This window comes from Drosophila serrata, unplaced genomic scaffold (genome assembly GCF_035046125.1).
Source record: "Drosophila serrata isolate PLE 108 unplaced genomic scaffold, ASM3504612v1 contig_217, whole genome shotgun sequence".
NCBI lineage: Eukaryota > Metazoa > Arthropoda > Insecta > Diptera > Drosophilidae > Drosophila > Drosophila serrata.
This window is the reverse complement of record NW_028257115.1, coordinates 2462012-2485890: the sequence shown is the minus strand read 5'-3', so window position 1 is coordinate 2485890 and position 23879 is coordinate 2462012. Positions and strand designations below refer to the sequence as shown.

The 23879-nt window shown below is 29.1% G+C and overlaps 2 protein-coding genes across 6 annotated transcripts in view; both read left to right on the top strand.

Annotated features, from left to right (window-relative positions):
- The window catches only part of ckd (cracked), a 42505-nt gene extending 20559 nt beyond the window's left edge, over nucleotides 1-21946 (top strand). For all 5 annotated transcript variants that reach the window (XM_020956802.2, XM_086829694.1, XM_086829697.1 and 2 more), the window contains 4 exons: nucleotides 20147-20422; nucleotides 20925-21091; nucleotides 21208-21330; nucleotides 21392-21946. In XM_020956802.2, the coding sequence (XP_020812461.1) occupies nucleotides 20356-20422; nucleotides 20925-21091; nucleotides 21208-21330; nucleotides 21392-21460 (426 nt within the window). In that variant the 5' untranslated portion in view covers nucleotides 20147-20355 and the 3' untranslated portion in view covers nucleotides 21461-21946. The remainder of the gene's footprint in view (nucleotides 1-20146; nucleotides 20423-20924; nucleotides 21092-21207; nucleotides 21331-21391) is intronic.
- Nucleotides 21947-22265: 319 nt separating this feature from the next.
- On the top strand, nucleotides 22266-22852 carry LOC110186909 (uncharacterized). Its single transcript, XM_020956233.2, has 2 exons — nucleotides 22266-22404; nucleotides 22465-22852. Exons 1-2 carry the CDS (start codon nucleotides 22348-22350, stop codon nucleotides 22759-22761), a joined length of 354 nt encoding a protein of 117 aa, XP_020811892.2. The 5' UTR covers nucleotides 22266-22347; the 3' UTR covers nucleotides 22762-22852.
- Nucleotides 22853-23879: the final 1027 nt, after the last annotated feature.

Genomic DNA, 23879 nt, shown 5'->3' with positions numbered 1-23879 from the left:
AGTCAGAAGCTTAAAACACATCGATGGAGTCATTTCCGACCCTATAAACCATATATATTCTTGCTCAGCATAAAAAACTGCGTCGATCTAGATTACTCCGGACGAAAAAAAATTTTTTCAAATTTTTGCCAAAATATGAAAAAACGATAAGGGGTTACATCATTAAAATTTGCGAAAATTGGCACAAAATGGAAAATTTTAACATGTTAAACTAAGTATGCAGATTTGTTAAGCTTATAAAAACTAGCACAGATCAGCTTTCCAAATTGAATTTAATGCATTTTTGACATAGTTATGAATTTTTTAGAATTTGATTTGTCGGAAAATTTGGCATATTTAAGAATATCAATAAAAAACCATTCAAATTATATCGGTTTTTGGTTAGAATTTATCTAGAAAATAATTCTGCATTACAAAATACTATAATTTAATAAAATAATGAACAATAGAATAATACGGAAAGAACACCAAATTTCTAATCAACGCAAGAGTATTCTTATTTGGACTTCGGAATATCTGTTCCCATTTTTTTCTACCCAAAACATGGTAATCTCATTTCAGTCAGAAGCTTAAAACACATCGATGGAGTCATTTCCGACCCTATAAACCATATATATTCTTGCTCAGCATAAAAAACTGCGTCGATCTAGATTACTCCGGACGAAAAAAATTTTTTTCAAATTTTTGCCAAAATATGAAAAAACGATAAGGGGTTACATCATTAAAATTTGCGAAAATTGGCACAAAATGGAAAATTTTAACATGTTAAACTAAGTATGCAGATTTGTTAAGCTTATAAAAACAAGCACAGATCAGCTTTCCAAATTGAATTTAATGCATTTTTGACATAGTTATGAATTTTTTAGAATTTGATTTGTCGGAAAATTTGGCATATTTAAGAATATCAATAAAAAACCATTCAAATTATATCGGTTTTTGGTTAGAATTTATCTAGAAAATAATTCTGCATTACAAAATACTATAATTTAATAAAATAATGAACAATAGAATAATACGGAAAGGACACCAAATTTATAATCAACACAAGAGTATTCTTATTTGGACTTCGGAATATCTGTTCCCATTTTTTTTATACCCAAAATATGGTAATCTCATTTCAGTCAGAAGCTTAAAACACATCGATGGAGTCATTTCCGACCCTATAAACCATATATATTCTTGCTCAGCATAAAAAACTGCGTCGATCTAGATTACTCCGGACGAAAAAAAATTTTTTCAAATTTTGGCCAAAATATGAAAAAACGATAAGGGGTTACATCATTAAAATTTGCGAAAATTGGCAAAAAATTGAAAATTTTAACATGTTAAACTAAGTATGCAGATTTGTTAAGCTTATAAAAACTAGCACAGATCAGCTTTCCAAATTGAATTTAATGCATTTTTGACATAGTTATGAATTTTTTAGAATTTGATTTGTCGGAAAATTTGGCATATTTAAGAATATCAATAAAAAACCATTCAAATTATATCGGTTTTTGGTTCGAATTTATCTAGAAAATAATTCTGCATTACAAAATACTATAATTTAATAAAATAATGAACAATAGAATAATACGGAAAGGACACCAAATTTATAATCAACACAAGAGTATTCTTATTTGGACTTCGGAATATCTGTTCCCATTTTTTTTATACCCAAAATATGGTAATCTCATTTCAGTCAGAAGCTTAAAACACATCGAAGGAGTCATTTCCGACCCTATAAACCATATATATTCTTGCTCAGCATAAAAAACTGCGTCGATCTAGATTACTCCGGACGAAAAAAAATTTTTTCAAATTTTGGCCAAAATATGAAAAAACGATAAGGGGTTACATCATTAAAATTTGCGAAAATTGGCAAAAAATTGAACATTTTAACATGTTAAACTAAGTATGCAGATTTGTTAAGCTTATAAAAACTAGCACAGATCAGCTTTCCAAATTGAATTTAATGCATTTTTGACATAGTTATGAATTTTTTAGAATTTGATTTGTCGGAAAATTTGGCATATTTAAGAATATCAATAAAAAACCATTCAAATTATATCGGTTTTTGGTTCGAATTTATCTAGAAAATAATTCTGCATTACAAAATACTATAATTTAATAAAATAATGAACAATAGAATAATACGGAAAGGACACCAAATTTATAATCAACACAAGAGTATTCTTATTTGGACTTGGGAATATCTGTTCCCATTTTTTTTATACCCAAAATATGGTAATCTCATTTCAGTCAGAAGCTTAAAACACATCGAAGGAGTCATTTCCGACCCTATAAACCATATATATTCTTGCTCAGCATAAAAAACTGCGTCGATCTAGATTACTCCGGACGAAAAAAAATTTTTTCAAATTTTGGCCAAAATATGAAAAAACGATAAGGGGTTACATCATTAAAATTTGCGAAAATTGGCAAAAAATTGAAAATTTTAACATGTTAAACTAAGTATGCAGATTTGTTAAGCTTATAAAAACTAGCACAGATCAGCTTTCCAAATTGAATTTAATGCATTTTTGACATAGTTATGAATTTTTTAGAATTTGATTTGTCGGAAAATTTGGCATATTTAAGAATATCAATAAAAAACCATTCAAATTATATCGGTTTTTGGTTCGAATTTATCTAGAAAATAATTCTGCATTACAAAATACTATAATTTAATAAAATAATGAACAATAGAATAATACGGAAAGGACACCAAATTTATAATCAACACAAGAGTATTCTTATTTGGACTTCGGAATATCTGTTCCCATTTTTTTTATACCCAAAATATGGTAATCTCATTTCAGTCAGAAGCTTAAAACACATCGAAGGAGTCATTTCCGACCCTATAAACCATATATATTCTTGCTCAGCATAAAAAACTGCGTCGATCTAGATTACTCCGGACGAAAAAATTTTTTTTCAAATTTTGGCCAAAATATGAAAAAACGATAAGGGGTTACATCATTAAAATTTGCGAAAATTGGCAAAAAATTGAAAATTTTAACATGTTAAACTAAGTATGCAGATTTGTTAAGCTTATAAAAACTAGCACAGATCAGCTTTCCAAATTGAATTTAATGCATTTTTGACATAGTTATGAATTTTTTAGAATTTGATTAGTCGGAAAATTTGGCATATTTAAGAATATCAATAAAAAACCATTCAAATTATATCGGTTTTTGGTTCGAATTTATCTAGAAAATAATTCTGCATTACAAAATACTATAATTTAATAATATAATGAACAATAGAATAATACGGAAAGGATACCAAATTTATAATCAACACAAGAGTATTCTTATTTGGACTTCGGAATATCTGTTCCCATTTTTTTTATACCCAAAATATGGTAATCTCATTTCAGTCAGAAGCTTAAAACGCATCGAAGGAGTCATTTCCGACCCTATAAACCATATATATTCTTGCTCAGCATAAAAAACTGCGTCGATCTAGATTACTCCGGACGAAAAAATTTTTTTTCAAATTTTGGCCAAAATATGAAAAAACGATAAGGGGTTACATCATTAAAATTTGCGAAAATTGGCAATAAATTGAAAATTTTAACATGTTAAACTAAGTATGCAAATTTGTTAAGCTTATAAAAACTAGCACAGAACAGCTTTCCAAATTGAATTTAATGCATTTTTGACATAGTTTTGAATTTTTTAGAATTTGATTTGTCGGAAAATTTGGCATATTTAAGAATATCAATAAAAAACCATTCAAATTATATCGGTTTTTGGTTCGAATTTATCTAGAAAATAATTCTGCATTACAAAATACTATAATTTAATAAAATAATGAACAATAGAATAATACGGAAAGGATACCAAATTTATAATCAACACAAGAGTATTCTTATTTGGACTTCGGAATATCTGTTCCCATTTTTTTTATACCCAAAATATGGTAATCTCATTTCAGTCAGAAGCTTAAAACGCATCGAAGGAGTCATTTCCGACCCTATAAACCATATATATTCTTGCTCAGCATAAAAAACTGCGTCGATCTAGATTACTCCGGACGAAAAAATTTTTTTTCAAATTTTGGCCAAAATATGAAAAAACGATAAGGGGTTACATCATTAAAATTTGCGAAAATTGGCAAAAAATTGAAAATTTTAACATGTTAAACTAAGTATGCAGATTTGTTAAGCTTATAAAAACTAGCACAGATCAGCTTTCCAAATTGAATTTAATGCATTTTTGACATAGTTATGAATTTTTTAGAATTTGATTAGTCGGAAAATTTGGCATATTTAAGAATTTCAATAAAAATCCATTCAAATTATATCGGTTTTTGGTTCGAATTTATCTAGAAAATAATTCTGCATTACAAAATACTATAATTTAATAAAATAATGAACATTAGAATAATACGGAAAGAACACCAAATTTATAATCAACGCAAGAGTATTCTTATTTGGACTTCGGAATATCTGTTCCCATTTTTTTAATACCCAAAATATGGTAATCTCATTTCAGTCAGAAGCTTAAAACACATCGAAGGAGTCATTTCCGACCCTATAAACCATATATATTCTTGCTCAGCATAAAAAACTGCGTCGATCTAGATTACTCCGGACGAAAAAAATTTTTTTTTCAAATTTTGGCCAAAATATGAAAAAACGATAAGGGGTTACATCATTAAAATTTGCGAAAATTGGCAAAAAATTGAAAATTTTAACATGTTAAACTAAGTATGCAGATTTGTTAAGCTTATAAAACTAGCACAGATCAGCTTTCCAAATTGAATTTAATGCATTTTTGACATAGTTATGAATTTTTTAGAATTTGATTAGTCGGAAAATTTGGCATATTTAAGAATATCAATAAAAAACCATTCAAATTATATCGGTTTTTGGTTCGAATTTATCTAGAAAATAATTCTGCATTACAAAATACTATAATTTAATAAAATAATGAACAATAGAATAATACGGAAAGGATACCAAATTTATAATCAACACAAGAGTATTCTTATTTGGACTTCGGAATATCTGTTCCCATTTTTTTTATACCCAAAATATGGTAATCTCATTTCAGTCAGAAGCTTAAAACGCATCGAAGGAGTCATTTCCGACCCTATAAACCATATATATTCTTGCTCAGCATAAAAAACTGCGTCGATCTAGATTACTCCGGACGAAAAAATTTTTTTTCAAATTTTGGCCAAAATATGAAAAAACGATAAGGGGTTACATCATTAAAATTTGCGAAAATTGGCAAAAAATTGAAAATTTTAACATGTTAAACTAAGTATGCAGATTTGTTAAGCTTATAAAAACTAGCACAGATCAGCTTTCCAAATTGAATTTAATGCATTTTTGACATAGTTATGAATTTTTTAGAATTTGATTAGTCGGAAAATTTGGCATATTTAAGAATATCAATAAAAATCCATTCAAATTATATCGGTTTTTGGTTCGAATTTATCTAGAAAATAATTCTGCATTACAAAATACTATAATTTAATAAAATAATGAACATTAGAATAATACGGAAAGAACACCAAATTTATAATCAACACAAGAGTATTCTTATTTGGACTTCGGAATATCTGTTCCCATTTTTTTAATACCCAAAATATGGTAATCTCATTTCAGTCAGAAGCTTAAAACACATCGAAGGAGTCATTTCCGACCCTATAAACCATATATATTCTTGCTCAGCATAAAAAACTGCGTCGATCTAGATTACTCCGGACGAAAAAAATTTTTTTTTCAAATTTTGGCCAAAATATGAAAAAACGATAAGGGGTTACATCATTAAAATTTGCGAAAATTGGCAAAAAATTGAAAATTTTAACATGTTAAACTAAGTATGCAGATTTGTTAAGCTTATAAAAACTAGCACAGATCAGCTTTCCAAATTGAATTTAATGCATTTTTGACATAGTTATGAATTTTTTAGAATTTGATTAGTCGGAAAATTTGGCATATTTAAGAATATCAATAAAAAACCATTCAAATTATATCGGTTTTTGGTTCGAATTTATCTAGAAAATAATTCTGCATTACAAAATACTATAATTTAATAAAATAATGAACAATAGAATAATACGGAAAGGACACCAAATTTATAATCAACACAAGAGTATTCTTATTTGGACTTCGGAATATCTGTTCCCATTTTTTTAATACCCAAAATATGGTAATCTCATTTCAGTCAGAAGCTTAAAACACATCGAAGGAGTCATTTCCGACCCTATAAACTATATATATTCTTGCTCAGCATAAAAAACTGCGTCGATCTAGATTACTCCGGACGAAAAAAAATTTTTTCAAATTTTGGCCAAAATATGAAAAAACGATAAATTTTGCGAAAATTTGCGAAAATTGGCAAAAAAATTGGCAAATTTTAACATGTTAAACTAGGTATGCAGATTTGTTAAGCTTATAAAAACTAGCACAGAACAGCTTTCCAAATTGAATTTAATGCATTTTTGACATAGTTTTGAATTTTTTAGAATTTGATTTGTCGGAAAATTTGGCATATTTAAGAATATCAATAAAAAACCATTCAAATTATATCGGTTTTTGGTTCGAATTTATCTAGAAAATAATTCTGCATTACAAAATACTATAATTTAATAAAATAATGAACAATAGAATAATACGGAAAGGACACCAAATTTATAATCAACACAAGAGTATTCTTATTTGGACTTCGGAATATCTGTTCCCATTTTTTTAATACCCAAAATATGGTAATCTCATTTCAGTCAGAAGCTTAAAACACATCGAAGGAGTCATTTCCGACCCTATAAACTATATATATTCTTGCTCAGCATAAAAAACTGCGTCGATCTAGATTACTCCGGACGAAAAAAATTTTTTTCAAATTTTGGCCAAAATATGAAAAAACGATAAGGGGTTACATCATTAAAATTTGCGAAAATTGGCAAAAAATTGAAAATTTTAACATGTTAAACTAAGTATGCAGATTTGTTAAGCTTATAAAAACTAGCACAGATCAGCTTTCCAAATTGAATTTAATGCATTTTTGATATAGTTATGAATTTTTTAGAATTTGATTGAATTTTTTTTCAAATTTTGGCCAAAATATGAAAAAACGATAAGGGGTTACATCATTAAAATTTGCGAAAATTGGCAAAAAATTGAAAATTTTAACATGTTAAACTAAGTATGCAAATTTGTTAAGCTTATAAAAACTAGCACAGAACAGCTTTCCAAATTGAATTTAATGCATTTTTGACATAGTTTTGAATTTTTTAGAATTTGATTTGTCGGAAAATTTGGCATATTTAAGAATATCAATAAAAAACCATTCAAATTATATCGGTTTTTGGTTCGAATTTATCTAGAAAATAATTCTGCATTACAAAATACTATAATTTAATAAAATAATGAACAATAGAATAATACGGAAAGGACACCAAATTTATAATCAACACAAGAGTATTCTTATTTGGACTTCGGAATATCTGTTCCCATTTTTTTAATACCCAAAATATGGTAATCTCATTTCAGTCAGAAGCTTAAAACACATCGAAGGAGTCATTTCCGACCCTATAAACTATATATATTCTTGCTCAGCATAAAAAACTGCGTCGATCTAGATTACTCCGGACGAAAAAATTTTTTTTCAAATTTTGGCCAAAATATGAAAAAACGATAAGGGGTTACATCATTAAAATTTGCGAAAATTGGCAAAAAATTGAAAATTTTAACATGTTAAACTAAGTATGCAGATTTGTTAAGCTTATAAAAACTAGCACAGATCAGCTTTCCAAATTGAATTTAATGCATTTTTGACATAGTTATGAATTTTTTAGAATTTGATTAGTCGGAAAATTTGGCATATTTAAGAATATCAATAAAAATCCATTCAAATTATATCGGTTTTTGGTTCGAATTTATCTAGAAAATAATTCTGCATTACAAAATACTATAATTTAATAAAATAATGAACAATAGAATAATACGGAAAGAACACCAAATTTATAATCAACACAAGAGTATTCTTATTTGGACTTCGGAATATCTGTTCCCATTTTTTTAATACCCAAAATATGGTAATCTCATTTCAGTCAGAAGCTTAAAACACATCGAAGGAGTCATTTCCGACCCTATAAACTATATATATTCTTGCTCAGCATAAAAAACTGCGTCGATCTAGATTACTCCGGACGAAAAAAATTTTTTTCAAATTTTGGCCAAAATATGAAAAAACGATAAGGGGTTACATCATTAAAATTTGCGAAAATTGGCAAAAAATTGAAAATTTTAACATGTTAAACTAAGTATGCAGATTTGTTAAGCTTATAAAAACTAGCACAGATCAGCTTTCCAAATTGAATTTAATGCATTTTTGATATAGTTATGAATTTTTTAGAATTTGATTAGTCGGAAAATTTGGCATATTTAAGAATATCAATAAAAAACCATTCAAATTATATCGGTTTTTGGTTCGAATTTATCTAGAAAATAATTCTGCATTACAAAATACTATAATTTAATAAAATAATGAACAATAGAATAATACGGAAAGGACACCAAATTTATAATCAACACAAGAGTATTCTTATTTGGACTTCGGAATATCTGTTCCCATTTTTTTAATACCCAAAATATGGTAATCTCATTTCAGTCAGAAGCTTAAAACACATCGAAGGAGTCATTTCCGACCCTATAAACTATATATATTCTTGCTCAGCATAAAAAACTGCGTCGATCTAGATTACTCCGGACGAAAAAAATTTTTTTCAAATTTTGGCCAAAATATGAAAAAACGATAAGGGGTTACATCAATAAAATTTGCGAAAATTGGCAAAAAAATTGGCAAATTTTAACATGTTAAACTAGGTATGCAGATTTGTTAAGCTTATAAAAACTAGCACAGAACAGCTTTCCAAATTGAATTTAATGCATTTTTGACATAGTTTTGAATTTTTTAGAATTTGATTTGTCGGAAAATTTGGCATATTTAAGAATATCAATAAAAAACCATTCAAATTATATCGGTTTTTGGTTCGAATTTATCTAGAAAATAATTCTGCATTACAAAATACTATAATTTAATAAAATAATGAACAATAGAATAATACGGAAAGGATACCAAATTTATAATCAACACAAGAGTATTCTTATTTGGACTTCGGAATATCTGTTCCCATTTTTTTTATACCCAAAATATGGTAATCTCATTTCAGTCAGAAGCTTAAAACGCATCGAAGGAGTCATTTCCGACCCTATAAACCATATATATTCTTGCTCAGCATAAAAAACTGCGTCGATCTAGATTACTCCGGACGAAAAAATTTTTTTCAAATTTTGGCCAAAATATGAAAAAACGATAAGGGGTTACATCATTAAAATTTGCGAAAATTGGCAAAAAATTGAAAATTTTAACATGTTAAACTAAGTATGCAGATTTGTTAAGCTTATAAAAACTAGCACAGATCAGCTTTCCAAATTGAATTTAATGCATTTTTGACATAGTTATGAATTTTTTAGAATTTGATTAGTCGGAAAATTTGGCATATTTAAGAATATCAATAAAAATCCATTCAAATCATATCGGTTTTTGGTTCGAATTTATCTAGAAAATAATTCTGCATTACAAAATACTATAATTTAATAAAATAATGAACATTAGAATAATACGGAAAGAGCACCAAATTTATAATCAACACAAGAGTATTCTTATTTGGACTTCGGAATATCTGTTCCCATTTTTTTAATACCCAAAATATGGTAATCTCATTTCAGTCAGAAGCTTAAAACACATCGAAGGAGTCATTTCCGACCCTATAAACTATATATATTCTTGCTCAGCATAAAAAACTGCGTCGATCTAGATTACTCCGGACGAAAAAAATTTTTTTCAAATTTTGGCCAAAATATGAAAAAACGATAAGGGGTTACATCATTAAAATTTGCGAAAATTGGCAAAAAATTTAAAATTTTAACATGTTAAACTAAGTATGCAGATTTGTTAAGCTTATAAAAACTAGCACAGATCAGCTTTCCAAATTGAATTTAATGCATTTTTGATATAGTTATGAATTTTTTAGAATTTGATTAGTCGGAAAATTTGGCATATTTAAGAATATCAATAAAAAACCATTCAAATTATATCGGTTTTTGGTTCGAATTTATCTAGAAAATAATTCTGCATTACAAAATACTATAATTTAATAAAATAATGAACAATAGAATAATACGGAAAGGACACCAAATTTATAATCAACACAAGAGTATTCTTATTTGGACTTCGGAATATCTGTTCCCATTTTTTTAATACCCAAAATATGGTAATCTCATTTCAGTCAGAAGCTTAAAACACATCGAAGGAGTCATTTCCGACCCTATAAACTATATATATTCTTGCTCAGCATAAAAAACTGCGTCGATCTAGATTACTCCGGACGAAAAAAATTTTTTTCAAATTTTGGCCAAAATATGAAAAAACGATAAGGGGTTACATCATTAAAATTTGCGAAAATTGGCAAAAAAATTGGCAAATTTTAACATGTTAAACTAGGTATGCAGATTTGTTAAGCTTATAAAAACTAGCACAGAACAGCTTTCCAAATTGAATTTAATGCATTTTTGACATAGTTTTGAATTTTTTAGAATTTGATTTGTCGGAAAATTTGGCATATTTAAGAATATCAATAAAAAACCATTCAAATTATATCGGTTTTTGGTTCGAATTTATCTAGAAAATAATTCTGCATTACAAAATACTATAATTTAATAAAATAATGAACAATAGAATAATACGGAAAGGATACCAAATTTATAATCAACACAAGAGTATTCTTATTTGGACTTCGGAATATCTGTTCCCATTTTTTTTATACCCAAAATATGGTAATCTCATTTCAGTCAGAAGCTTAAAACGCATCGAAGGAGTCATTTCCGACCCTATAAACCATATATATTCTTGCTCAGCATAAAAAACTGCGTCGATCTAGATTACTCCGGACGAAAAAATTTTTTTCAAATTTTGGCCAAAATATGAAAAAACGAAAATTGCGAAATTGCGAAAATTGGCAAAAAATTGAAAATTTTAACATGTTAAACTAAGTATGCAGATTTGTTAAGCTTATAAAAACTAGCACAGATCAGCTTTCCAAATTGAATTTAATGCATTTTTGACATAGTTATGAATTTTTTAGAATTTGATTAGTCGGAAAATTTGGCATATTTAAGAATATCAATAAAAATCCATTCAAATCATATCGGTTTTTGGTTCGAATTTATCTAGAAAATAATTCTGCATTACAAAATACTATAATTTAATAAAATAATGAACATTAGAATAATACGGAAAGAGCACCAAATTTATAATCAACACAAGAGTATTCTTATTTGGACTTCGGAATATCTGTTCCCATTTTTTTAATACCCAAAATATGGTAATCTCATTTCAGTCAGAAGCTTAAAACACATCGAAGGAGTCATTTCCGACCCTATAAACCATATATATTCTTGCTCAGCATAAAAAACTGCGTCGATCTAGATTACTCCGGACGAAAAAAATTTTTTTTTCAAATTTTGGCCAAAATATGAAAAAACGATAAGGGGTTACATCATTAAAATTTGCGAAAATTGGCAAAAAATTGAAAATTTTAACATGTTAAACTAAGTATGCAGATTTGTTAAGCTTATAAAAACTAGCACAGATCAGCTTTCCAAATTGAATTTAATGCATTTTTGACATAGTTATGAATTTTTTAGAATTTGATTAGTCGGAAAATTTGGCATATTTAAGAATATCAATAAAAAACCATTCAAATTATATCGGTTTTTGGTTCGAATTTATCTAGAAAATAATTCTGCATTACAAAATACTATAATTTAATAAAATAATGAACAATAGAATAATACGGAAAGGACACCAAATTTATAATCAACACAAGAGTATTCTTATTTGGACTTCGGAATATCTGTTCCCATTTTTTTTATACCCAAAATATGGTAATCTCATTTCAGTCAGAAGCTTAAAACACATCGATGGAGTCATTTCCGACCCTATAAACCATATATATTCTTGCTCAGCATAAAAAACTGCGTCGATCTAGATTACTCCGGACGGAAAAAATTTTTTTCAAATTTTGGCCAAAATAGGAAAAAAAACATAAGGGGTTACATCAATAAAATTTGCGAAAATTGGCAAAAAATTTAAAATTTTAACATGTTAAACTAAGTATGCAGATTTGTTAAGCTTATAAAAACTAGCACAGATCAGCTTTCCAAATTGAATTTAATGCATTTTTGACATAGTTAAGAATTTTTTAGAATTTGATTTGTCGGAAAATTTGGCATATTTAAGAATATCAATAAAAAACCATTCAAATTATATCGGATTTTGGTTCGAATTTATCTAGAAAATAATTCTGCATTACAAAATACTATAATTTAATAAAATAATGAACAATAGAATAATACGGAAAGGACACCAAATTTATAATCAACACAAGAGTATTCTTATTTGGACTTGGGAATATCTGTTCCCATTTTTTTTATACCCAAAATATGGTAATCTCATTTCAGTCAGAAGCTTAAAACACATCGAAGGAGTCATTTCCGACCCTATAAACCATATATATTCTTGCTCAGCATAAAAAACTGCGTCGATCTAGATTACTCCGGACGAAAATTTTTTTTTTCAAATTTTGGCCAAAATATGAAAAAACGATAAGGGGTTACATCATTAAAATTTGCGAAAATTGGCAAAAAATTGAAAATTTTAACATGTTAAACTAAGTATGCAGATTTGTTAAGCTTATAAAAACTAGCACAGATCAGCTTTCCAAATTGAATTTAATGCATTTTTGACATAGTTATGAATTTTTTAGAATTTGATTAGTCGGAAAATTTGGCATATTTAAGAATATCAATAAAAAACCATTCAAATTATATCGGTTTTTGGTTCGAATTTATCTAGAAAATAATTCTGCATTACAAAATACTATAATTTAATAAAATAATGAACAATAGAATAATACGGAAAGGACACAAAATTTATAATCAACACAAGAGTATTCTTATTTGGACTTGGGAATATCTGTTCCCATTTTTTTAATACCCAAAATATGGTAATCTCATTTCAGTCAGAAGCTTAAAACACATCGAAGGAGTCATTTCCGACCCTATAAACCATATATATTCTTGCTCAGCATAAAAAACTGCGTCGATCTAGATTACTCCGGACGAAAAATTTTTTTTTCAAATTTTGGCCAAAATATGAAAAAACGATAAGGGGTTACATCATTAAAATTTGCGAAAATTGGCAAAAAATTTAAAATTTTAACATGTTAAACTAAGTATGCAGATTTGTTAAGCTTATAAAAACTAGCACAGATCAGCTTTCCAAATTGAATTTAATGCATTTTTGACATAGTTATGAATTTTTTAGAATTTGATTAGTCGGAAAATTTGGCATATTTAAGAATATCAATAAAAAACCATTCAAATTATATCGGTTTTTGGTTCGAATTTATCTAGAAAATAATTCTGCATTACAAAATACTATAATTTAATAAAATAATGAACAATAGAATAATACGGAAAGGACACCAAATTTATAATCAACACAAGAGTATTCTTATTTGGACTTGGGAATATCTGTTCCCATTTTTTTAATACCCAAAATATGGTAATCTCATTTCAGTCAGAAGCTTAAAACACATCGAAGGAGTCATTTCCGACCCTATAAACCATATATATTCTTGCTCAGCATAAAAAACTGCGTCGATCTAGATTACTCCGGACGAAAAATTTTTTTTTCAAATTTTGGCCAAAATATAAAAAAACGATAAGGGGTTACATCATTAAAATTTGCGAAAATTGGCAAAAAATTGAAAATTTTAACATGTTAAACTAAGTATGCAGATTTGTTAAGCTTATAAAAACTAGCACGGATCAGCTTTCCAAATTGAATTTAATGCATTTTTGACATAGTTATGAATTTTTTAGAATTTGATTAGTCGGAAAATTTGGCATATTTAAGAATATCAATAAAAAACCATTCAAATTATATCGGTTTTTGGTTCTGCATTATTCTGCATTACAAAATACTATAATTTAATAAAATAATGAACAATAGAATAATACGGAAAGGACACCAAATTTATAATCAACACAAGAGTATTCTTATTTGGACTTCGGAATATCTGTTCCCATTTTTTTAATACCCAAAATATGGTATTCTCATTTCAGTCAGAAGCTTAAAACACATCGAAGGAGTCATTTCCGACCCTATAAACTATATATATTCTTGCTCAGCATAAAAAACTGCGTCGATCTAGATTACTCCGGACGAAAAAAATTTTTTTCAAATTTTGGCCAAAATATGAAAAAACGATAAGGGGTTACATCATTAAAATTTGCGAAAATTGGCAAAAAATTGAAAATTTTAACATGTTAAACTAAGTATGCAGATTTGTTAAGCTTATAAAAACTAGCACAGATCAGCTTTCCAAATTGAATTTAATGCATTTTTGACATAGTTAAGAATTTTTTAGAATTTGATTTGTCGGAAAATTTGGCATATTTAAGAATATCAATAAAAAACCATTCAAATTATATCGGTTTTTGGTTCGAATTTATCTAGAAAATAATTCTGCATTACAAAATACTATAATTTAATAAAATAATGAACAATAGAATAATACGGAAAGGACACCAAATTTATAATCAACACAAGAGTATTCTTATTTTGACTTGGGAATATCTGTTCCCATTTTTTTAATACCCAAAATATGGTAATCTCATTTCAGTCAGAAGCTTAAAACACATCGAAGGAGTCATTTCCGACCCTATAAACCATATATATTCTTGCTCAGCATAAAAAACTGCGTCGATCTAGATTACTCCGGACGAAAAATTTTTTTTTCAAATTTTGGCCAAAATATGAAAAAACGATAAGGGGTTACATCATTAAAATTTGCGAAAATTGGCAAAAAATTGAAAATTTTAACATGTTAAACTAAGTATGCAGATTTGTTAAGCTTATAAAAACTAGCACGGATCAGCTTTCCAAATTGAATTTAATGCATTTTTGACATAGTTATGAATTTTTTAGAATTTGATTAGTCGGAAAATTTGGCATAAATTTTATAAAAAACCATTCAAATTATATCGGTTTTTGGTTCTGCATTATTCTGCATTACAAAATACTATAATTTAATAAAATAATGAACAATAGAATAATACGGAAAGGACACCAAATTTATAATCAACACAAGAGTATTCTTATTTGGACTTCGGAATATCTGTTCCCATTTTTTTTATACCCAAAATATGGTAATCTCATTTCAGTCAGAAGCTTAAAACACATCGATGGAGTCATTTCCGACCCTATAAACCATATATATTCTTGCTCAGCATAAAAAACTGCGTCGATCTAGATTACTCCGGACGGAAAAAATTTTTTTCAAATTTTGGCCAAAATAGGAAAAAAAACATAAGGGGTTACATCAATAAAATTTGCGAAAATTGGCAAAAAATTTAAAATTTTAACATGTTAAACTAAGTATGCAGATTTGTTAAGCTTATAAAAACTAGCACAGATCAGCTTTCCAAATTGAATTTAATGCATTTTTGACATAGTTATGAATTTTTTAGAATTTGATTAGTCGGAAAATTTGGCATATTTAAGAATATCAATAAAAAACCATTCAAATTATATCGGTTTTTGGTTCTGCATTATTCTGCATTACAAAATACTATAATTTAATAAAATAATGAACAATAGAATAAAACGGAAAGAACACCACATTTCCAATCAACACAAGAGTATTCTTATTTGGACTTCGGAATATCTGTTCCCATTTTTTTATACCTAAAATATGGTAATCTCATTTCAGTCAGAAGCTTAAAACACATCGATCCGACCCTATAAACCATATATATTCTTGCTCAGCATAAAAAACTGCGTCGATCTAGATTACTCCGGACGAAAAATTTTTTTTTCAAATTTTGGCCAAAATATGAAAAAACGATAAGGGGTTACATCATTAAAATTTGCGAAAATTGGCAAAAAATTGAAAATTTTAACATGTTAAACTAAGTATGCAGATTTGTTAAGCTTATAAAAACTAGCACGGATCAGCTTTCCAAATTGAATTTAATGCATTTTTGACATAGTTATGAATTTTTTAGAATTTGATTAGTCGGAAAATTTGGCATATTTAAGAATATCAATAAAAAACCATTCAAATTATATCGGTTTTTGGTTCTGCATTATTCTGCATTACAAAATACTATAATTTAATAAAATAATGAACAATAGAATAATACGGAAAGGACACCAAATTTATAATCAACACAAGAGTATTCTTATTTGGACTTCGGAATATCTGTTCCCATTTTTTTTATACCCAAAATATGGTAATCTCATTTCAGTCAGAAGCTTAAAACACATCGATGGAGTCATTTCCGACCCTATAAACCATATATATTCTTGCTCAGCATAAAAAACTGCGTCGATCTAGATTACTCCGGACGGAAAAAATTTTTTTCAAATTTTGGCCAAAATAGGAAAAAAAACATAAGGGGTTACATCAATAAAATTTGCGAAAATTGGCAAAAAATTTAAAATTTTAACATGTTAAACTAAGTATGCAGATTTGTTAAGCTTATAAAAACTAGCACAGATCAGCTTTCCAAATTGAATTTAATGCATTTTTGACATAGTTATGAATTTTTTAGAATTTGATTAGTCGGAAAATTTGGCATATTTAAGAATATCAATAAAAAACCATTCAAATTATATCGGTTTTTGGTTCTGCATTATTCTGCATTACAAAATACTATAATTTAATAAAATAATGAACAATAGAATAAAACGGAAAGAACACCACATTTCCAATCAACACAAGAGTATTCTTATTTGGACTTCGGAATATCTGTTCCCATTTTTTTATACCTAAAATATGGTAATCTCATTTCAGTCAGAAGCTTAAAACACATCGATGGAGTCATTTCCGACCCTATAAACCATATATATTCTTGCTCAGCATAAAAAACTGCGTCGATCTAGATTACTCCGGACGGAAAATTTTTTTTTTCAAATTTTGGCCAAAATATAAAAAAAATGATAAGGGGTTACATCAATAAAATTTGCGAAAATTGGCAAAAAATTTAAAATTTTAACATGTTAAACTAAGTATGCAGATTTGTTAAGCTTATAAAAACTAGCACAGATCAGCTTTCCAAATTGAATTTAATGCATTTTTGACATAGTTATGAATTTTTTAGAATTTGATTAGTCGGAAAATTTGGCATATTTAAGAATATCAATAAAAAACCATTCAAATTATATCGGTTTTTGGTTCTGCATTATTCTGCATTACAAAATACTATAATTTAATAAAATAATGAACAATAGAATAATACGGAAAGGACACCAAATTTATAATCAACACAAGAGTATTCTTATTTGGACTTCGGAATATCTGTTCCCATTTTTTTTATACCCAAAATATGGTAATCTCATTTCAGTCAGAAGCTTAAAACACATCGATGGAGTCATTTCCGACCCTATAAACCATATATATTCTTGCTCAGCATAAAAAACTGCGTCGATCTAGATTACTCCGGACGGAAAAAATTTTCTTCAAATTTTGGCCAAAATATGAAAAAACGATAAGGGGTTACATCATTAAAATTTGCGAAAATTGGCAAAAAATTGAAAATTTTAACATGTTAAACTAAGTATGCAGATTTGTTAAGCTTATAAAAACTAGCACGGATCAGCTTTCCAAATTGAATTTAATGCATTTTTGACATAGTTATGAATTTTTTAGAATTTGATTAGTCGGAAAATTTGGCATATTTAAGAATATCAATAAAAAACCATTCAAATTATATCGGTTTTTGGTTCTGCATTATTCTGCATTACAAAATACTATAATTTAATAAAATAATGAACAATAGAATAATACGGAAAGGACACCAAATTTATAATCAACACAAGAGTATTCTTATTTGGACTTCGGAATATCTGTTCCCATTTTTTTTATACCCAAAATATGGTAATCTCATTTCAGTCAGAAGCTTAAAACACATCGATGGAGTCATTTCCGACCCTATAAACCATATATATTCTTGCTCAGCATAAAAAACTGCGTCGATCTAGATTACTCCGGACGGAAAAAATTTTTTTCAAATTTTGGCCAAAATAGGAAAAAAAACATAAGGGGTTACATCAATAAAATTTGCGAAAATTGGCAAAAAATTTAAAATTTTAACATGTTAAACTAAGTATGCAGATTTGTTAAGCTTATAAAAACTAGCACAGATCAGCTTTCCAAATTGAATTTAATGCATTTTTGACATAGTTATGAATTTTTTAGAATTTGATTTGTCGGAAAATTTGGCATATTTAAGAATATCAATAAAAAACCATTCAAATTATATCGGTTTTTGGTTACTGCATTATTCTGCATTACAAAATACTATAATTTAATAAAATAATGAACAATAGAATAAAACGGAAAGAACACCACATTTCCAATCAACACAAGAGTATTCTTATTTGGACTTCGGAATATCTGTTTCCATTTTTTTATACCTAAAATATGGTAATCTCATTTCAGTCAGAAGCTTAAAACACATCGATGGAGTCATTTCCGACCCTATAAACCATATATATTCTTGCTCAGCATAAAAAACTGCGTCGATCTAGATTACTCCGGACGAAAAATTTTTTTTTCAAATTTTGGCCAAAATATGAAAAAACGATAAGGGGTTACATCATTAAAATTTGCGAAAATTGGCAAAAAATTGAAAATTTTAACATGTTAAACTAAGTATGCAGATTTGTTAAGCTTATAAAAACTAGCACAGATCAGCTTTCCAAATTGAATTTAATGCATTTTTGACATAGTTATGAATTTGATTAGTCGGAAAATTTGGCATATTTAAGAATATCAATAAAAAACCATTCAAATTATATCGGTTTTTGGTTCGAATTTATCTAGAAAATAATTCTGCATTACAAAATACTATAATTTAATAAAATAATGAACAATAGAATAATACGGAAAGGACACCAAATTTATAATCAACACAAGAGTATTCTTATTTGGACTTCGGAATATCTGTTCCCATTTTTTTTCTACCCAAAACATGGTAATCTCATTTCAGCCAGAAGCTTAAAACACATCGAAGGAGTCATTTCCGACCCTATAAACCAAATATATTCTTGCTCAGCAAAAAAATTTCTTCAAATTTTGGCCAAAATATGAAAAAACGATAAGGGGTTACATCATTAAAATTTGCGAAAATTGGCAAAAAATTGAAAATTTTAACATGTTAAACTAAGTATGCAGATTTGTTAAGCTTATAAAAACTAGCACAGATCAGCTTTCCAAATTGAATTTAATGCATTTTTGATATAGTTATGAATTTTTTATAATTTGATTTGTCGGAAAATTTGGCATATTTAAGAATATCAATAAAAAACCATTCAAATTATATCGGTTTTTGGTTCGAATTTATCTAGAAAATAATTCTGCATTACAAAATACTATAATTTAATAAAATAATGAACAATTGAATAATACGGAAAGGACACCAAATTTATAATCAACACAAGAGTATTCTTATTTGGACTTCGGAATATCTGTTCCCATTTTTTTTATATCCAAAATATGGTAATCTCATTTCAGTCAGAAGCTTAAAACACATCGATGGAGTCATTTCCGACCCTATAAACCAAATATATTCTTGCTCAGCAAAAAAAACTGCGTCGATCTAGATTACTCCGGACGAAAAAATTTGTTTTCTTCAAATTTTGGCCAAAATATCATTATAATTTGCGAAAATTGGCAAAAAGTTGACAATTTTAACGTATAAAAAATAATAATCACTATTCAGCCAATTGCAATTTCCATTAAGTCCAATTTAATTAACAAAAAAAAGACAAATCGCTTTTTACAGACACATTCTCTTTCAAAAGCAAAAATCAGGTCGTCCATTAACTTATTGAGTTGTTTAAGAATATAATTTTATATATTTTTTATTATAATTTTCTTGTAAGATAGTTCCCTTTAAAATAATTTATATTTCTCCTCTTGAATAACACCTAATAATGTAACTTAATTTGACATTTGTAGTCCATTTCCATTTTAAACTGATTTTTGTTTACTTTTTCGTTGCCCATTTCAGACATGTGCCGGCCATAAACCGAAAAGACACGCTTCCTAATTGAAAACAAAAGACAAATAAATGGACGCGTAGCAGGAGCAAGCGAGAGAGAGTGTGTGTGTGAGAGAGAGAGAGAAATCGAGTGTGGGACAGAGACGATCGTGATTTGGATTTTCAGCGTGATATCAAAACGTATTGAAGCGGCCAAGAAAAACCAAATTCACGCCAAAATGTCCAACGCCACAACAAAAATGGTTTACAGTTATAGAATTTTATGGCTTTCCGGCGTTTTACTAGGTGAGTACCTGTCCTCAATAGAGACCTCACTTCACTTCACTTCACTTCGATATCGAGAAACGACACGACCACAGACGAGACGAGACAGCGACACAAATTAAATGCTAAGTGCCTCGATTAAGCCATTGGCGTTGAGTTGGTTAACCGCTGGCCATCGGCTCTCCTTTGCCAATCCACTAGCTGGCCTATTTGGCCCACTGTCTTTGGGCCATATGCGTGAGCCAAATAACTTAAAAACAAATTGGCCATGGTCGATTATGTGGGAAGAGGAGGAGGAAGCAGCCAAAATGGGCAACACACCTGGGCAATAGTACAATCAATAATAAGAATTGCACCTGCAAAATAAATTGGGGGGAAAATATGTATGTAAAAGACTCGTAATTGATAGGCTAATGAGCTGACAATTTAAGAGGCAAATAGCCAAAACATGCAGTAAGAATGTAGTAATAATTTCAAATATCTATTATATTTTATATGCATATAATATTTTATGTATTTTTAGGTCCACTTTTGTTGACCGTCATTGCAGTCCAGGGCCAAGAGCCAGCCAGTCCAGTATTTCAAAATCACAAGACGAAGGAATGGACGAATTTAGATAATATTACATTCTCATTTGATTGCAAGCGGCGATCGGTGGGTTTCTACGCCGATATGGAATACAATTGCCAGGTGAGAGAGTTAACTTAAAAAAATACTAGAGTTTGGAAAGAGCCAAGCAAAGCTTAAGCCAAGCTTTAATAGAGTTTTTTGCCGCAGTGTCTAAAAGTATACTATTTCTTACCCAGATATTTCATATGTGTGATGAAGAAGGCAATCGGATTCCACATCTTTGCGCCAACGAGACGAGCTTTAATCAAGAGTACAGAATCTGTGATTGGGATTACAACTTCAACTGCACAGAGTCACCAGTAAGTTGCCACATATTCCCCCTTTTATTGATTTTATTAATACTCTAATTGTAATCCCCAGAAATGGTTCTATCTGAATGAACTGACCTACGCCACAGATCCGCCAGATGAAGACGACGAGGATTACTAAGCGATTTGCAATCTAATTAAATATTTATTGTCTCTCCCAAAAGCTGAAAAACACAAAACTAATTAAATTAAAAAGCCGCTGAATAATTGTATATGAAAAACCCAGAAAAACACAAAAATTAAGAGCAATCTGTAAAATTCTGTAAAATTCCATTAATGCAAGTGAGATATAAACTAATTTAAGCGCCCATTGTTGACGATTTTGTTGAGTTTTTCGTTTTGTACTTTAGTCTAATTGAGTCGATGAATGAGTCGTGTAGGAGGAGCAGGAGGAGGAGTGTATATACTGTATATAGAGATGGTCCCGGTTTCAGTTCCATTTCCCTTACCATTTTGCCCATTCTATCAAAGTTCTATCATTTGAAAATGCCCCGGAACAACCTCGGATGGATCCGCCACATTATTGTATAATTTACAAATAATCTTCGCATATATTTGTAAGCAATCTTAAAATGGAAATAAAAACAAATACCAATTGCTACCCTAATATTTTGTCTAATTAATTGCCTAAGTGCCCGAAAAACAAAATGTTTTTAACCATTTTTTTAGATAGTTATTAATATGTTGTTGTTGCACACGTCACGGGAATCCACCGGGGATTTTCTGTAGGTAAACAACCTGCTCAGAAATACCTCCAAAAAATATGCACAGCTAGGTAGTTGGCACCAAATGTTACCTATGGGATGAGTCAAGTTCAATGACGAAATAAACACAAAGTGTTGAACCAAAAAAAGGGTGAACTTAATTGGCGAAAATTGGCATCGCTCAGCGTTCCGTAAAATTGTCAAGCTGCCTGCCTGCCAGTCAGAGTCACATTTTTATAAATTGCCATAGCCCGCGGTGAGAATTTTCAGTTTGGAAACGTATAGCCACCAATCGTCAGTCAAAATGTCACACAAAACCAGCTACAATCTATCCCTGCTCCTGCTTTCATCTCTGCTGGCGGTAAGTTCTTCAATAAATATATATATTTATTATTTACTAAATAATAAATCCTTTTTACAGCTTGCAACTGCCCAATACTATCCACAGTACAACCCATATTACACACCGAGTCCCACGTTCTCCAGTTTAAATAATTACTACTACCAGACCACGCCATATCCTTACTACTACAGCACGTATACGACCCCGAGTCCCTACAGCAATACCCAAATCAGGATCTGGCCTTATGTCATTGGACAGTATCTATATCCCACGTATTATAACACCAACTATTATAATCCATATGCCTCGCTGAGTAACTCCAACTGGCAGAGCTACTATGCCAATGTCTATCAATCGAATTGGGGCAAAAAGTGAACTTAAATATTGTGTTTAGTATTGCTAAGTGTTTTTTTTCGTTTGTTAAGACGTTTAACCAATAAAAATTAAATATTTTTTTCATACAAAACAGGAATTTGGGAAGTAAATCTTTTGTTATTTAATGGTTTTTAGGGATGGTAAGTCTTAATTAAACAGGTTTAATATTTTTACATAACGTTTACCAAGTTTATAATTATTCAGCAATTGACTTACTCACCTTATTAATAAGTTTACGTATACGATTATAGTAATATGTAACATAGTGGAGATGTTTAAACATTATGTTTTTATTAGTTACAGCATTTGTGGCTTATTTTTTCTGAAATTTAATAACTTTGTCTGAAATCAGAGCCACTACTAAATTTGTGCAATTAGGGTTAGCTGATTAGGATTTTCTTAACACCAGAAACAAGTCTTACTATAAAAATCAATCGCCTAAAGTGACACAAAACTAAATAAATCTGAAGGCAGGGGATCAATTGATTTTATAATCATGAAAAATGAGACAACGGAGGAAATCCATTTTAAATTTTCCCTTCCATAAAAATGCCTCGTAAATTACCAACTTAATTGGTTCAACTAAAAACAGCTAAATAGTGTGAAATATTTGTTCACAATTATTTTAAATCAATGACACAACCTTGTTTGTCTTTATTTCCAGAGTTCAGCTCGTAAAAGGGAAATCAGAATTGTAATAGGATCGTTTAAGATAGCTAATTGCTGTGAAAGAATAAAGAATATCTAGAGGAAACTTAGGCACGCATAAAAATGCAAATGTTATGACTTCGAAATCCAAGTTCCAGAAATTATTGATAAGCCCAAGTTTAGGCCATAAGAGGTGTGAGATCCGTTAGGATTAGAGCAGCTCTTTTTGAATGGATTCCAGTTGATATGCGAGACCTTATGCTTGGTTCCGTTTGACACCGAAAAACCTGAACCCCGGGAGCTCAACCTCCGGCCGAACCTGAACCTGAACCTGAACCCCACTGTCTGTTTGCGTACTTAACGGTTTTCACACACAATCGCTAGGTTCCAGCACAGCACACATTATGTAATGGATTTCGGGGCAAACCTTTGGATTACACTGCAACGACTGTCCGGAGCAATGAACCTGC

Excerpts from the sequence above, each read along its gene's own strand:
- LOC110186909 (XM_020956233.2), top strand. The coding sequence starts at position 22,348 with ATGTCACACAAAACCAGCTACAATCTATCCCTGCTCCTGCTTTCATCT. Across the intron at positions 22,405-22,464 it reads TGCTTTCATCTCTGCTGGCG|CTTGCAACTGCCCAATACTA; the intron begins GTAAGTTCTTCA and ends TCCTTTTTACAG.